General features: G+C 36.0%; 1 protein-coding gene across 1 annotated transcript in view; it reads left to right on the forward strand.

Moving 5' to 3' along the window:
* Positions 1 to 18,635, forward strand: part of DACH1 (dachshund family transcription factor 1) — a 565,727-nt gene that overhangs the window by 433,689 nt on the left and 113,403 nt on the right. The window contains 2 exon segments of the mRNA XM_042782473.1: positions 2,818 to 2,953; positions 8,127 to 8,261. Coding sequence (XP_042638407.1) covers positions 2,818 to 2,953; positions 8,127 to 8,261 — 271 coding nt within the window.

The raw sequence follows: 18,635 nt of genomic DNA on the forward strand, positions 1-18,635 counted from the left end.
CAAAGTCTGTCTCAGTCTATAAGCTGGGCTGTTACCTGTGTACCAGGTGCATCTCGCTGGGTTTTAAACACCAGAGGCTAAGCCTCAAGACTCATGTCTACATGTCACCACAGTAGGACAAACCGACAGACAAGTTTGTCTTGCTGTTGAAGACCTCCTGTATCATCCCCACCTGGGTCCCTGTGGCTGACTCTTCCTCTGTCTGGCTTCCTGGCTTTTAATCACCTTTCTCCTGCTCTTCTGGCCTGCTGCTTTGGGCATTCCTGAGTTGTCTCTCCTCACCTGTATCCTTGGGCCTTACTGCTCTTCTGTCCAAGTTCCTGGTTTTTAATCCCCTTTCTGCTGCTTTCCCGTCCTGCTGTTTTGGGTGGGCCTGAGTTTCCTCTCTTCACCTAATCCCTTCATCTGATTGCTCTTCTCCCTGTCTTCCTGGCTTTTAATCCCCTTTCTCCTGCTCTTCCCGCCTGCTACTTTGGGCATCCCTGAGTTGTCTCTCCTCACCTATCCCTGGGGCTTACTGCTCTTCTGTCCGGGTTCCTGGCTTTTATCCCCTTTCTCCTGCTTTCCTGTCCTGCTGCTTTGGGTGGACCTGAGTTTCCTCTCCTCACCTAATCCCTTCAGCTGATTGCTGTTGTCTCTGGCTTCCTGGCTTTTAATCCCCTTTCTCCTGCTCTTCCCACTTGCTGCTTTGGGCATCCCTGATAGTAGAATATAATTGAACTTTTCTTCTTTTTTTAATCTTTAGATTATTTTTTGGTATTTTATCATGAATTTTCTTATGAAACTCAAAACTCACTGACGTAGAGTCGGATCCGACTCCTAGCAACCCTTTGTTGGGTTTCCGAGGTGGTGTCACTACAGAAGTAGATTGTCCAAACTTCCTTCTGAGGAGTGGCTGGTGGATTTTTCTTATAGGAGTGATTTTTATTCCATAGAATATATATTGGGAATCCCTTTTGTGCTACAAATTTTGGAAGAGATCTTTGCCTTTATTTGATTAATTTTAATCTTGTCATTATGCTTTTTATAAATGGAACTTCAACGTATTTTTTGAATGTGTTTACCGACAATGCACAGGATTGCAAATTAATCAAGTATGAGACAAGCTAGGACAGTGGTGCTGAATCTTGGAAGCACATTAGAATCAAGTCTGGGTAGCCTTTCAAACCTACTAATGTCTGGGCCAGTTCTGACCCATGAAACAGAATATCTGGAGGTAGCAACCAGACAGCTTAAGTGCTTCCCACTTGATTCTTTTGTGCAGAGAGATCATGAAGCCTAACTGGGCTAGTGGAACCTATGCAATAAAGATGAGTACAGCTCCTATTCTCACTGGTAGTGTGTAGACTTGAGTCTTATCTTTTTTTGCTCCACATTAAATTAGTCATTGATATTTTGAATTAGCCTCTTAATGGAATTAAGTTCTGAGAGTTGATTCTGCTTATGTACTTACCTATACCAACATTGTGTGTGTTGCAAGTGAGCTTAAATTAAAAAAAAAAAAAATAGTTATGCATTGATAAATTATTTTAGACTTTTTCCTGTTAATTTTTAAAGGTATGTTTAATATGTGTACCTTTCCTTTCTTAACAAGGAATAATGTTTAGTTCTACAATTCTTAATTTTTGTTCATTATTGAAGAGTTGAAGAGATAAGTTTTCAAAGTTTATGTCTGTGGATATCTAAAAGCATCGATACCTTCTTACATAAAATAGAAAGTGTTAATCTATAGACACTGTATCTCTTAAACTCTACATCTACTTATAAGTGGTCAGTGGAGACATTTATACAATTTGAATGCACATTGTTTTAATGGAGAAGAAGTGCAGAGCTTAGTAGAAAGGAGGGGATATGAAATGGGAACTGAATGTAATGTAGAATAATATCAGGATATATGATAACGAATTTCTCTGGGATACAACTAATAGATACTTCATGATTTTTTCCTAAAACCTTTGTGTGGCTGAATTGGAGCTTGGGGTAGGTAGGTAGTCTGAAAATTAATAGAATTAAAGTAAATTATTCAAATGTTAAATAATAATGAATTTCATGATACTTTAAAATGTGACCATCTGAGTGTATCCAGAGCTGTGCCATGATGAAATAGCTGTTAACAACTCCTCTGGTGTTATTATTATGGTCTGTCACCTTGATAATTTGTATGCTAAATGATCCTTAGACACTTGCTGAAGCAATAGTACACATTTACAAATTTCTTTAAATTGATGATTATCTAGACTTGAAACTTGCTTGTTCTGTTTTTTTTTTTGTTTGTTGTTGTTGTTGTTATTTTCTAATGGGTCCTAATTTGCAGATGTTTGGGTATTTCTTTGGCTTCAATTTTTCTCTAAATAGTGGATTAACATTTGCTGTTATGACAGTGATGTTTGTGTATATAACTATAGTTTCCTAGGTAGTCTTTCTCTTTATTTAGCTTTGTTCAAGAAAAAACAAGTCTTGTAATATGACTAATTGCTGATGAAGGGGCTCTGGTGGTGCAGTGGTTAAATCATTCCACTGCTAACCAAAAGTTTGGCAGTTCAAAGCCACAGCCACTCAGCAGAAGAAAGAGGAGGCAGTCTATTTCCATAAAGATTTACAGTCTTGCAAGCTCTGTGAGGCAGTTCCACTCTTTTCTATAGGGTTGGTATGAGTCAGAATTGACTCCATGGAAGTGGGTTAATTGCTGACAAAATAATGTGGTTATTTTTCTTTATGTTGTTGTTATAATGTTTTGGTATTAAGAAAAATCAACATTCACAGTAATGTTCTGATGTATTTACCTCTTTTCTCCTGCCCCCCCCCATGGTGGTGTAGGAGCGTGTTCCTGACAGCCCCTCTCCTGCCCCCTCTCTGGAGGAAGGCCGAAGGCCTGGCAGTCACCCATCATCCCATCGCAGCAGCAGTGTGTCCAGCTCCCCTGCACGAACCGAGAGCTCTTCTGACAGAATCCGTAGGTCTCATACTTTTACTTGTCACAATTTTCAACTTTATTAGGTGCAGCTGGCTTTTCTAATCAAAATGCCCTCATTCCAAATAGACCTCAGATGTATCATGTTCTGAAGCTGTATAGCAATAGCCATCTCTCAAAATTATGTTCCTAGTTTGCAGTATCATGAGGTATGATACTACATTAACAGGTTCTGATATAAACTCCCTCTCTTTGATGCCACCTATAAAGACTTGAGCTATGAAACAGTTATAGAAAGTTAGTAACCTTCTAGATTAGTTTCTGAAGTAAACACCCCTAACTCTCAGCTATTGAGTACCTGAGTATACTGTTATGGATTATTCAACTTCATCCCTACAATCCCAATGCTACCATTTCCAAAATTCTTTGATTTTTAAAATTTATTTTTGCACTGACATACATATCCACAAAGAGGAGTGAAAGAAGTAAAATTCAAAATGATGAGTTTATTTTTATATTTCTTAATCATTTAGATGATCAGTTTAAAACACTGGCTAAATTTTAGGATTGGAATAATTTAAAGCCTAAAATATTTATTATTATCATATATGCCTATGCATCACTTAACGTCTACCATGTGGTCTAGGTATTTCTATACTGAAATAGGACAGTGTAGTATGTGATTTGGATGTTGTTTGAACCACACATAACATATACTGTATATGTTTGTATGTATTAGATACATCAAAGTAACCCTGTTGCAAACTGCTCTGACTCTTGGTTAGCACCAGGAGCCTTGGGATTTGCAAACTTGCACCTGCAGTTGGCTGCATCTGGGTTCTTCCTTCTCTCCAAGCAGCCTAAGGAGCAGCCTCTGGGATCCTGGTTGGAATAGGAAACCCAAGGGACGAGGAACCAGTCCCAGCCCAATGTTTCCTGCAGGCACTGATCTGTGTGGGCTTTGGCAGAGCACCCACCAGCAACAGCTGCAGGAACTGCTGCTTGGGCCTGAGCCTTTGGATCCAAGTGCAGCTATAGCCATGCCACAAACTCAACACCTGCCCTGACTCTTGGCACCCTTCCAAACAAGCCTCTCTGCCTTACCCCACTAATGTATAGGCAGTCAGACATTGTCCAGATGAGCATCATGTGGTGCATACCTGTATTAATATATTTTTAATAGGGCTATATTATATTTCAAAGGAGCTCTGGTAGTACAGTGGTTAAGGCATTTGGCTGCTAACCAAAAGGTCAGTGATTCGAATCCACTAGCAACTATGTGGAAGAAAGATGGGGCAATTTGCTTCCATAAAGATTACAGCCTCAGAAACCCAATGGTGGGTGCTATATGTTGTAACTGATTCCATGACAGTTATTATTATTATTATTATATTTTATTATTATATTTTATGATCACATTTTCAAAATATTTAGGTTTGGTACTCATGGCCAAGAAAATTAATAGTAAAGTTAAAATTCCATTCAAACAACTGGTTATTTTGTGTCTGTGAAAAGAACTCAGCCTATTTTTCCAATAAAATGACTATATGTAAAGTGAATTTCTAGGTTGATAAAACCAATATTTAGTGTCTCCTTCCCAGGTTTGGTGGTACAGTGGTTAAAGTGCTTGGCTGCTAACTGAAAGGTTGGCAGTTCAAACTCATCAGCAACTGTGTGGGAAAAAAGATGAGACATTCTGCTTCCGTGAAGATTATAGCCTTGAAAACCTATAGGGCAGTTCTAGTCTCTCCTATAGGGTCACGATAATTTGGAATCAGATCAATGACTATAGGCTTGGGCTTGACTTCCAGGTTTAGTTATTGTTTTATGTAATCATATTTGTAATATGAACTTTATCTTTTTATATAAAATTTATTAGAGTTATGAAGATATTTTCATAACAGTTGTGAAGATATTTTTATATTTTTATTTTTATGACAGTTATGAAGACATTTTTATAATTTTTCTTTTAAAGTTACAAAGGGATGTTTGGGTAAAGCAGAACTCTTTATTAGTTAAATATTAGATTAAATTGTATGAAAATATTTTTTAAAAATTTAAATGGTCAATAATTGGCAACTCTGTAATTCAACATAATAGTAAATATAAATAATAAGAATATAAATTCAAAATTTAAATATAAATTCTAAATACAAATACCTATATATAAAATAGATTTCCCTAATTTCATAAGAGTTTATACTGTTTATTCATAAAAATAGATATATTATTTGACAGCATTACCAAACAAATAGTAACTCCTGAGGCTGGAAAATAAAAGAAATATAGAAAATATCTTTTCTATATGTTTTTATGCTATGCTAACACTAAAATCAGAAATTTAATGTGCATATTGACTGTATTTCTAATGCTTTTTATAAGATTTTGTCATTGGAAAAGGTACTGTCTTACTAAAGAAATAAAAAATGTCATGCTTTTCATAATATTTCAATGGAAATGAGCAAAATATTTAAGTGGAAATGTAAATGGACAAGTAGGGGAAGATTTGAAACATTGTATTATACTTTCATTTAATTTTATTAATTGCTTATTGTTTTTTATTCATTATAAAAGCAAAGAAGAAAATTTTGCATGCTTAGACTATCTAATTGTTCTAATGGATACACACAAATATATACATCCACACATGTATGCATGCATATGTATATACCTGTTGCCCGTCAAGTCAATCTGACTCCTAGCAACCATACAGAGTAAAGTAAAATTGTCCCATGGGGTTTTCAAGCCTTTAATCTTTACAGAAGCAGACTACCACAGATTGCTCCCACAGAGCCACTAATGGGTTTGAACTGCTGACTTTCAGGTTGACAGACTAGCACTTAACCACTATGCCACTAGGGCACCTTGTGCGTAATATATACACATGTTGTTGTTTGCCATCGAGTCTGACTCGACTCATAGCGATCCCTCCTTGGGTTTCCGAGGCAGTGTCACTATGGAAGTAGATTGCCCACCCTTCTGAGGAGTGGCTGGTAGGTTTGAAACACCAGCCTTCTGGTTAGCAGTCAAGTGATTTAGGCACTATGCTACCAGAGCTCCCATATACACAGATAGATGTATATTTATTTTAAATATATTTCAGACCAACAGAAAGTTTTCAAAAATAATACAAAAAAAAATTCTTGCATACTTGTCACTTAGATCCACCCTCCACACACAAAAAAATTCTTGCATAGTTGTCACTTAGATCCACCCCCCACACACAGTCCATCAATTGATACATCAGTTTCTCTGAGGACAATCACTCTATAAAGGCATAATACCCCCTTGTCAGTTACCTTCAAATCCACTCTGAGTCATGGAGAACTCTTGTGTGTCAGAGTAGGACAGTGCTCCACAGGGTCTTTAATACCTGATCTATAGAAGTAGATCTCCAGGTCCTTCTTCCAAGGGACCGCTGAGTAAACTCAAGCCTCCAAACCTTTAGCGAGCAACCAAGTGTACTAATAAACCATTTGCACCACCCAGGGATTCCAATACCCCTTGACTTCGTGTCCCTATAATAGATATAATGCCTCTTTACCTCAAATACTTCATTGTTATTTTCTGCAAATACGTTCTCTTACGTGACCACAGACAGCACTACGATTAACATCAGGAAACTAACATTATTATTGTACTTTTATCTAAACTTGCAGACCTTATTCAAATTTCACTAACTTTCCCACTAATGATTTTTGCAGCAAGACATTTTTCTTTCCTAGTCCAGAAGCCAATCTAGAATCTCCAACCTTGTCATCAGTTGTCACATCCCCTGAGTTTCCTTTAATCTGGAATAGTTCCTCAGACAGTTTTGTCTTTGAGGACCTTACCTTCTATGAAGAATAAACATCCCTCACTTTGAGTTTTGTCATGATTTCTCATGATTAACATAGGTTATACATTTTTTCCAGGAATCACAAAGATAGGCTAGTGTACCCTCAGTGCATTATTTCAGGAGATAGATGTTAGTTCTCCACTACTGGTGATATTAACTTTACCACTTGGTTGAGATGGAGCCTGCTAGTTTTCTACACTTGAAGTTGCATTTAAAAGTTTTTATTTACCTTTGTAATTAGTAAATATCTTGTGCAGAGATATCTTGAGATTATGCAAATACTCTGTTCTTTATCAAGTTTTCATTCACTAATTTTGGAATCTTCCATTGATGATCTACCCTGGAACAATTATTACTATAGTGGTTGCCAAATAGTAACCCGTAATACATTACAATCAATTTAAGATCTCTATTTTCCAGAGGGAGCTCTGGTAGCATAGTAGCTAAGACACTTGCCTGCTAACCAGATGGCTGGCGGTTCAAACCCACCAGCCACTCCTTGGAAGGAAGGTTGGGCAATCCTACTTCCGTAGTGATACTGCCTCGGAAACCCAAGGAGGGGTCGCTATGAGTCGGGGCCGACTCGACGGCACATAACAACAACAACAACATTTTCCAGAGAAAGTAAAGTTTTATGAAATAATTTCTCTTTTTTTTTTTGCACAAAATCAAGATATTCATCAGCAATTTTTTTGAGTAAATATATTTATCACTTTGTGAAAATCATAAGGGTGCTAACAGAATATTGTTAATAGTTCACAGAAGTACTTTTGATTTTAAGTTCTTTAAACTATTTAATGGTTATTATTCAGGCACTTTTAGTTTCAAGATTGAGTTTAAACTTCTTTTTAAAGTCCTGCTTTAATAGCTAAGAAACTTAGTATTTTATTCACTAGAATAGAATAAGAAATTGAAACAGTGATTTTGTTACCTTAACTTGTGGCCTTTCTGACACCACTGAAAACTTTATGTGCCCTCTATGACCACTAGAATATTACTTATTAAGTTTTTAACATCATAGTGTTAAATATTACTCTAATGTTAAGATTGCATTCTTGCAGAATTTAGGAAGGTTATATACTAGGGAGGTAATGTGGCTCACTAGATATAAGCTTGAATTCTTCATTGATAGTGATTATAGATAGATAGATAGATAGATAGATAATGGAAAATAAACATAAGATGAATGGTTACATTTACACTGTTTTTCTGCTTATCCTCAAAAAGTACTATGGTTATCTATTCTCACTAAATATTTTAGAAATAACTCTAAAGTTACAACGTTATCTTTTATTTACTTGTGGGTCTGAAAGAGTTTAATTTCTTTGAACATTGTGTGTTATGGTGTTTTTGTGTTCTTTTTTTTGGACTTCACAGCTGTCCATCAGAATGGGTTGTCCATGAACCAAATGCTGATGGGTTTATCACCTAATGTCCTCCCTGGCCCGAAAGAGGGAGATCTTGCTGGTCATGACATGGGACATGAGTCAAAAAGGTTGCATATTGAAAAAGGTAATATATGATTATATGGCCTTGTTTTCCTATTCAATATATAAACTAGATATTGATCACAAAGAATGTACATTTCTACATCGTATGAGATTGCATATACACATTTTAAAAACCTAAAATGTTAGGTAAAAATTAAGACTATTGAAAAAAAAGAGATATGTATGAAGATCTGGTGCTTTTATACAACAGGTAAGTGACAATTTACTTTCCAATACATTAATAAAAGAAAATAATTGTTAAAATTGTTTGATCTAATTGTTATCACTGAGTTCCTGAAGGTCTACTGTTTGTCTTTCTCAATGCCTTCAGGACCAATTGTCATTACTTAGCATGATAGAACAGCAATAATATTGGAAGAATAATTTTAAGTCTTTTTAGACTAGAAGACCCATGGTCAATGGCTAATGAGGAAGTAGAAGTGAATCTTACATAGCAATGTACTCGTAGTTATTTTTAAAATGTTAGGTAACAAGTAACATAAATTATAAGTTTGGAGAACTATGAAACCTTCTTATTTGTATCTAAATATATACAGGTATGCATAGCTTAGTCTGTTCCAATAATGTCAGACCACATATACATCAGTGGTCCCATGGTATGTGTGTGTGTGTTTAAGAGAAAACAGCTTTCTTTTTGTTTATTATTTCCTGTTAATAGTTTTAACAAGCCCAAGCCCCAGTGAGCAAGCAACAGGGCTCCAGGGTTCATCCCAATCTACTATGGCCTCCTCCTCTGCCTCCTTTTCCCCTGCTCCTGGTTTCGGTCACTGGTCCAGCAGCAGTGCTGACTTTCACTCTGTGGGCACTGGTGGTGCCAGCCAGGCCTAGGGTGCTTGTAGGCTTTTGGCTGTAGGTAGTGGCAGTGGTGGCTGCACATGATCAGAAAGCTGCGATATCAACAGGGTGGCAGAAGCCAACTCTGCTTCTGGCACCCACACACCCATTTCTTGTTGTCACCTCTCCCTGCCCTTCTCCCTTTCACAGACCCATGTGGGTATCACCGCCACCCCCATCCTGCTGGTGCTACAGCCCTTGCCCAGCCACACACTCAGCAAGGTTGGCCTCCTCTATCCAGTGAATACAGATCTTATGCTTTGTCTACCTGTGGGCTGTCATAAGGTTTTAATAAAATGGCTTTACAAGGATTTAACAATGTCCAAATCACATAACACCCTATCATAGAACGTATCGTGGACCTTAAGCCATACATACCTGTATATATTATGCCTTATTTCATGAACTGTTTTCATGAAGGAATTAAAATATTATTTTAATATGCATAATAGAAATGTATATAGTTACATGAAAATATATGTTTTCAACTTAAATGTTTTGAACTGGGAAAATAGAAGCTTCTTCATATCTATTTCAATTTTGGTTTATTGAATTAATATTTTATAATTTTTTATTGGATATGAGATGCTCTTCTATAAGCCAAAATATTTTAATTCTAAATACCTACATGATTTCAATATTTTAAATATTGTAGTAGAAAAGGTCTTCTTAAAGTAAATACATATATTTTTTTTAAATCATAGTCACAGGCACCTTCCCATGTTTCTTAGCCTCTATTCATTGGATGAACAACACAATATCAATATTAACTAATTTTACAAGTGTAGATCGAGCACTTTCACGATCTTTTAGGTATGGATATCAAATCATCAGTTTATGAATAAGAGTCGTTCCTTTGGAAAAGAAACTTATACCAAAGGTGCAATTATTCAACTGTCAAAAAAGAAAATAAATAAATAGAATAATCAGGGCCCATATAACCTGAATTATATATTTAAATCATTAAGAATGCAGAGAAATAATTAGAAAGAGATTAAATTAGTAAGAGCCAACCACTTTTTTTTTTTTTTCAATAAGACACTATTTACAGAAAAATACATAAAATGTTTTTGTCCATTCAACATGAAAGTATCCAAAGTATCCCCACTGGGTCCCTTAGGGAGAAGGAATGCAGTATTTTAATAAATTAGATGATCTGTATTATGGAATGCCAAAGAGAAAATGATAATTATTTCTATGTACTATCCATGGCAAAAAATGAGTTGTAATTGAGAAATAAGAGCATTAAGGCAACTTTCTAATAATTTATCTTAAAATTTGATATCAAGTGTTATTACTATACTGAGTAGGTTATAGGCAATACATCTCTGAGCCAGATGGTCTAAATTTCTATATCAATTTTTTTCCACAAGCTTCTATTCAACAGTAAAGAAAAAATTATGTTGTACATGTTGTGAATTATATACTTTTTGACATCTCCTTTTATCTTTAACCAAAAATTCATACACTTTAATGTTATGAAAATTAGCATAGTGAGTATATATAAAACTGTATAAAATATGTACATTTTAAGTTATAATATTTTAATAGAAGATTAATTTTATGAGGTGAGGAGCTTCTCCACCACAGTTCTTCAGGAGAATGAAGCACTACAGAAAATTACTTTAGTCATTTTTTTCTCAATTCTCCTGTGATAATTTATATTGCTGTCCCTGGGTGCCCTGAGTTGGTTCTGAATTATATTCTGTTGTATCCTGTGTACAACAGAAAGAAATAATGCTTGATCCCGTGCCACACTCACATTCATTGCCGTCTTTGAGCCCATTGTTGCAACGACTTATCAATCCATCTTGTTGAGGGTCTTTCTCTTTTTCACTGATTGTCCATTTTACCAAACATGATGTCCTTCTCTAGAGACTGCTCTCTCTTAATAACATGCCCATAGTATGTAAGACAAAGGCTAGCCATCCTTGCTTCTAAGGAACATTTTGGCTATACTTCATCCAAGACACGTTTGTTTGTTTTTCTGGCAGTCCATGGTATATTCAGTATTCTCTGTCAACACCATAATTCGAAGGTATCAACTCTTTGTTTTTGTTATTATTCATTGTTCAACTTTTTCCTGATTGAAAATACCATGGCTTGGGTCAGCACACCTTTGTCTTCAAAATAACATCTTTAATTTTTAATATTTTAAAGAATTCTTTTGCAATAGATTTGCCCAATGCAATACATCATTTGATTTTCTTGAGTGCTGCTTCCGTGGATGTTTATTGTGGGTCCAAGAAAAATGAAATCCTTGACCACATTGATATTTTCTCCATTTATGATGATGTTGCTTATTAGTCTGGTTCTGAAAATTTTTGTTTTCTTTATTTTGAGATGTAATCCACACTGAAGGCTTTAGACTTGGATTTTCATCAGTGAGTGCTTAAAGTCACCTGCTCTTTCAGCAAGCAGAATTGTGTCATCTTCATATCACAGGTTGTTCTTCATATTGTTCAGATTCTCAGATAATTTGCTCATGAAGCAGATTGAATAATATGATGAAAGGATACAACCCTGACTCATACATTTCCTGATTTTATATCATGCAGTGTCCCCTTGTTCTGTTGTAATGACTGTCTCTTGGTCTGTGTATAGGTTCCACACGAGCACAATTAAATATTCTGGAATTCCCATTCTTTGCAAATATTCATAATTTATTATGATCCATACAGTCAAATGCTTTTGCATAATCAATGAAACACAGACAAACATCTTTCTGTTATCCTTTGCTCACTGCAAAAATCCATTTGACATCAGTAATGATATCTCTCATTCCATATCCTCTTCTGCATCTGGCATGAATTTCTGGCAGTTCCCTATAAATGAAATGCTGCAAACCTTTTGAAATTATCTTCAACAGTACTTTACTTGAATGCACTATTAATTATTTTGTTTGATGACAAACATTCTTTTGAGTCATCTTTCTTTGGAATGGACACAAATCTAGATCTCTTCCAGTTAGTTAGACAGGTAGCTGTTTTCCAAATTTCTTGACATAGACAGACAACACAGTGTTTACACTGTTTTATCCATTTGTGGAAACATCTCAGTAGGTATTCCATCAATTGCTGGAGCTGTTTTTTTGTTTTCTTTTAGTGCAGCTTGGACTTCTTACTTGAGTACCATTGGTTCTTAATCATATGCTGTCTCCTGAAATGGTTGAACATCGACCAAGTCTTTTCTGGTACAGGGACTCTGTGTATTCTTTCTTTCCTGCAATGTTCAATATCTTGCTGATAGACTCCTGTAATATTGAAACTCTAGGCTTTGATTTTTTTTTTTTTTTTTCCATTTCTTTCAGCTTTAGAATTGCTAAGCATATTCTTAACTTTTGGTTTTCTAACTCCAGGTATTTGCGTATTTCATTGTAATACTTTATTTTGTCTTCTCAAGATGCCCTTTAAAATCTTCTTTTCAGCTCTTTTATCTCATTCTTTCTTCCATTCATTTTAACTACTCTATTCCCAAGCACAGGTTTCAGAGTCTCTTGTGACATCCATTTGGTCTTTTCTTTCTTTTCTATTTAATGACTTTTGGCTTTCTTCATGTGTGATGCCCTTGATGTCATTCAACAATTCATCTGGTCTTCGTTTGTTAATGTCAGATGCCTTAAATCTGTCTTGAGATGGTCTTTAAATATAGGTGGGATATACTCATGGTCATACTTTGGCTTTCATGGGTTTGTTTTAATTTTTTTCAGCTTCAACTTGAACTTACATAGGAACAATTGATAGTGTGATCTACAGTCACCCTCGCCCTTGTTCTGAATGATGACATTGAGCTTCTCTATCATCTCTTTGCAGAGATGTTGTCCTTCTCATACTTGTGTATTACATCTGGGTAGGTCCATATATATAATCACTGTTTTTGTGGTTTAAAGAAAGGTATTTTCAGTGAATAGGTTGTTGGTCTTGCAAAATTCCATCATGTAATCTCTGGTTTCATTTCTCTCACCAAAGCCATATTTTCCAACTACTGATGCTTCTTTCCAATTTTCACATTCCAATCACCAGCAGTTTTCAAAGCTTCTTGATTGGCTGTTTGATCAATATGAGACTGCTTATGTTGGTAAAAAAAAAAAAATAATAATAATCTTCTGTTTCTTCATTTTGGGCATTAGTGTTGCATACATAAACTTGAATAATGGTCATATTAACTGTTCTACTTTGTGAGACTTGTCCTATCACTGACAGCATTGTACTTCACAATGGGTCATGAAATGTTCTTTTTGACGATCAATGTGATGCTGTTCCTCATCAATCTGTCATTCTTGGTGTCTTCGTTCTCTAGTGCTGCTATAATAGAAATACCACAAATGAGTGACTTTAACAAATAGGAGTTTATTCTCTTAGAGTTTAGGAGGCTAGAAGTCTGAGTGCAAAGTGCCAGCTCTAGGGGCTGGGTGAAGGCCCCTCAACCTTGGGCTTCATTCAGCTCTGCCACTTGTTTCAGGCCCACTAGAGGTGGAGGCTTTTTCTGACTCATGCAGCTGCTGGCTGCTGAGGCTGATGAACCCAAATTTGACAGATAAAATGGCACAATTCCAAGATCAGTGAGCAACTCAGCAGGTCAAGACTCAGCCAAATGCAGGGTCCAGATGTGCCAAAAAGCTACCTATCTTTCCCAAAGCTTCTTCTTATATACCAGAAGCAGATCACACCCTGAGGGCAACTGCTTAGCTGCTCACAGCAGATTCCATCCTGGAGGTTATTACATTCTCATCATGTGCAATAACTACTTCCAGCTTCCCAGCCACTCAAAACAAAGCCTAGCCAAGTTCACACACAACCTTATCTACCACACCTGGCCTAGAAGATCATTGTTGTTGTTGTTGTTTGCCATCGAGTCGGCCCCGACTCATAGCGACCCCTCCTTGGGTTTCCAAGGCAGTATCACTACGGAAGTAGGATTGCCCAACCTCCCTTCATATGATTGTCCAATTCAAAATGACAAAAACCAATCCATTTTAGCTTATGAACACCTAGAATATTGATCTTTATGCATTTCATTGCATTTTTGACTCTCTCATTTTCCTAGATTCATGCTTCATACATTCCATGCTTTGATTATGAATGGATGTTTGTAGCTGTTCTCATTTTTAGTAGTATCACATCAGCATATGTAGGTCTGCAAAGTATTATTCCATCCACATCATTAATGTTGACTTTACTTTGCGGAAAGGAGCTCTGGTGGCACAGTGCTTAAGATATGTAGCTGCTAACCGGAAGGTCAACAGTTTGAAATCATCAGCTGCCCTGCAGGAGAAAGATGAGGCAGTCTGTTTCCATGGAAACCCTGCAAGGCGTTTCTACTCTGTCATATAGGGTTGCTATGAGTTGGAATGGATTTACTGACAGTGGGCTACTTTGAGGAGGTGGCTCTTCCCCAGTGGTATTTTGAGTATGTTTCAATGTGAGGGGCTCATATTCTGGCATTGGATCAGACAATGTTACTCTTCTATTCCTAATGTTTTCATTTGCCAATTTATTTAGAAGTAGATAGCCAGGTCCTTCTTCCTACTCTCCCTTAGTCTGAAAACTCCACTGAAACCTGTTCATCACAGATGACACTGCTGATGTAGGATATACTAGTGACATAAGTTCCAGCATCACAGCACCACTGAAGCCACCCCAGTATGACAAACTGACAGACAAATGGTTGAGGATAATATATGTTGTTGTTATGTACCATCGAGTTGGACCCGACTCATAGCGACCCCTCCCTGGGTTTCTGAGGCAGTATCACTATGGAAGTATCACTACTAAGTGGTATCACTATGCCCAAACTTCCTTCTGAGGAATGGCTGGTGGGTTTGAACCGCCAGCCTTCTGGTTAGCAGTCAAGTGCCTTGAAATGCATAGAAAAAAGTCAATTTTTTACATACAAAGGAATTTAGAGTATTAGGACTTAATTCTTTTTGAGAACCCTAATGTACAAGCGTAGGGAATGAAGCCAGAAGCTCAACAGTGACAATGAAGAGGATACTACCAAAAGCATAAACTTATGTCATGGTTAGAACAATGAATCCCACTGAAATTTTTTGAAGGACAGCTTTCGCCCCATGCACCTTTCTGTCAACATCAAATTTATGCTTCAAGTTGAGTTGACACATATTTTCATGACTTATGAATTCAGTTTATTCATTTATTATTATTTTGCCACAGGAGTATATTTCCTGAAATACTATATTTGATTGCGCTAGGGGAAGGCTGTCCTCTGTTTTTCCCATATTCCTGACTGAAAAACATTACATTATTTGCCTTGCTAAGTGGAAGTGTGCCCTTCACTGGTCTTCTTACAGTTATCTGTATATTGGAGTTATCTGTATATTACCTTTGTGTTACACAGATTAGGCGATCTATAAATGAATACTGACCTGAACTGAATTACTAGAAGATTCTAAGCGATGGAGGAGAGAGTTAAAATAACTATGAAGATTGTACTCTTTAAGGATTAATATCAAGGCAAAAGGTGGAAATATCTGACCTTTAGAAGGAAAATTATGTGAAACATAGCAGAACATTCTGACCATAAATATACATTAATTCTTCTGGTATTACTAATGATACTTCTTATCATATTGAAATTTTCTAAATGACTTTACCGTCAGAACAAAGACTTTGACCATACCCCAACAGTTTCCCAATATTTTAATTTATATTTTATAAAGGAAAAGAAGAAATTCTCCTTAAATATGTGAAGCCAATTTGAACTCATCTTTATTATTTCAAATTTAGTAAAACAATCATGGAAATTATAATAGATTATGTTATCAGTATAATAAGTGTTTTGTTATATGCTACTTTTTCTTTCTCTCTTTTTTATCTATATTTTAGCATACCAAATTAATAGTAAATATTCATGGGCTCTCTAGATTGATAGAGTGTACGAAATTAAAAATTGCTTTCTTTCATGACTACATTTATCATGTCCTTCCTGCTAACTCCATATCTTTCTTACTATGCATGTCTATATTAAGACAGGTGACTTTATTTAGAAACATTTGTAGAGAAATTAATTATATGTTTGTGTCATTTTAGGCTTTAACTTCTTATATATAATTTGCAGACTACCACCTTCAATCATTCAAAAGGCAGTAATTTTAAGAAAATATTCATGGTTAACATGGATACCAAAATTCATTTATATGCTGAGGATGAGTGTGGTCTAAAATCTTAATCATCTGTTAACATTTACATATTTTTAGATTTCCTAAATATTAAATAGCTATTGACTCCTTTCTGTCAAAACAAAAATTTAAGTCTCTTTATCAGCTGAATAACCAGTGGCTTTGCAGACATTGGCATTCAGAAATACCAACTTCTGATTAATTCAGAAACATTTTCATTTTGAAAATAAAAAAGAAAGAAACAAACAAACCTTCTAATATAGTTTTGAGCCTAGGAAGAGTTTAATTAAAGTAGATTCAAATTATACATATTAAAAAAAAAAAAAAAAAGAGTAACAGACTTACATTACTGGGTAAGAAATAATGTTTTTCAGATTATGAACTTTTTACTAAGATCAGCAGTTTGTCAGAGATATAAACTGAAGAATATTGACAAAAACCATGTCGTTGTTGTTATTTGCCGTCGAGTCGGCCCCGACTCATAGCAACCCCTCCTTGGGTTTCCGAGGCAGTATCACTAGAAAGTAGGATTGCCCAACCTTCCTTCTGAGGAGTGGCTGGTGGGTTTGAACCGCCAGCCTTGTGGTTAGCAGTCAAGTGTCTTAGGCACTATGCTCCCAGAGCTCCTGACAAAGACCATAGCATGGCTTAAAAAACTATCTTATGTCTTGACTTTTAACTTTCACTCAACATGTTTCAAGTTCTCTAGAGCTTTGTGGGTTTAAAAAACACTGCTGGTCTTTCTCTTCAATTTAAACACAGTGGAATAGGCTGTAAAATTAACATTTGAACTATGTAACTAAGCTCACTATTTCTTGTTTCCACATGTCTCTGTTTCTCCTCCCCAGAGTTTCCCATTGATGCTAATTTATGCTGTTACTCTCTCATATATAATTTGCTCTCTTGATATTTATTAAATTGTAGCTACTTTTAACAGATTTTGGAGCATGTGTCTTATCTTGTGTGTACCTCCCTCTGCCATTGAGTTGATTCTGACTCATAGAGGACCTATAGGACAGAGTAGAACTGCCCCACGGGGTTTCAGTGTAGTGCCTAAGGCTCTTGGTTGCCAACCAGAAGGCTGGCAGTTCAAACCCACCAGCCACTCCTTGGAAGGAAGGTTAGGTAATCTACTTCCATAGTGATACTACCTCGGAAACCCAAGGAGGGATCGCTGTGAGTTGGGTCCGACTCAACAGCACATAACAACAACAACACTAGGGTTTTCTAGGATATAAATCTTTACAGAAGCAGGTTGCTTCATCTTTCTCCTGTGAAACAACTGATGGGTGTGAACCACTGACCTTTTGTTTAGCAGCCCAATGCTTCAATCACTGCACCACCAGAACTTGTAATATGTACAAATTTTGTTATTATGGGATTTATCAACTTTTGATTTAGTGGAAATTAAATATGTGATACAGATAGGCCTATAATGTTAACTTCTTCCAACTATAGAGAACTTCAGCATTTATACTCAACACTAACTTGTGAATACCTAATTTATGTTAGTGTTTTGCAGGCTTGAATTGAGTATTCCAAAAAGATGTAATCAATGAATAAATTTTTAATGAAAGCTAGCGATGTAAAAGAAACTATATAAGGTGTGAACCCTCTCTCCATCTCTTTGTCTCTGTCCCTATCACTCTGTCAGCCTCTCATTCTCTCTCACTCTCCCCATCTCTCTCTATCCTAGTTGTTCTTAATTCCCTATAGTCAAGGCTTTTTCCTTCATCTTCCTAAGGAAGATGAAAACATGTTCTTTCACTGCTGAATCCTTCAGGCACCAGATATTTAAGAAGCAGGACTAACTTAAGAAGAGGGAGGAAGTACAAGGAGATCTGCTTTAGGACATGGAGTATTTCTTTTATGGAATATTCTACTTCTGAGCAGTGCTCATAATTTCTAGTATTTAAATTCCTTGTATAAAATGTTTGCATTTTGGTCCTGTGAAGTTGAGGACCCTACACTAGTGGCAAAAATAATAGTGAGCAAACTGGCCATATTTATTTTCTTCTATACTAATATTTAATTTTTAACTATTTTCCTACAAAACACTTTTAATAAATGACTATTGTGTAGTCATTTATTAAATCATATTAAAGACAATTAAAATAATTCCAAGAGAGCCAAAATATGATCTTGAATATATCCCCCCTGAATTTAGAGATCATCTAAAGAATAGATTGAATGCATTGAACACCAACGACAGAAAACCAGAAGAATTATGGGAGGATATCAAGAACATTATCCATGAAGAAAGCAAGAGATCACTAAAAAGACAAGAAAAGAAGAGAAGACCAAAATGGATGACAGAAGAGACTCTAAAACTTCCCCTTGAGTGAACAGTAGTTAAAGCAAATGGAAGAAATGACAAGATAAAAGAGCTGAACGGAAGATTTC

Source organism: Orycteropus afer, unplaced genomic scaffold, assembly GCF_000298275.1.
Source record: "Orycteropus afer afer isolate SDZICR_OR568_19922 unplaced genomic scaffold, OryAfe1.0 scaffold00331, whole genome shotgun sequence".
NCBI classification, from domain to species: Eukaryota; Metazoa; Chordata; class Mammalia; order Tubulidentata; family Orycteropodidae; genus Orycteropus; species Orycteropus afer.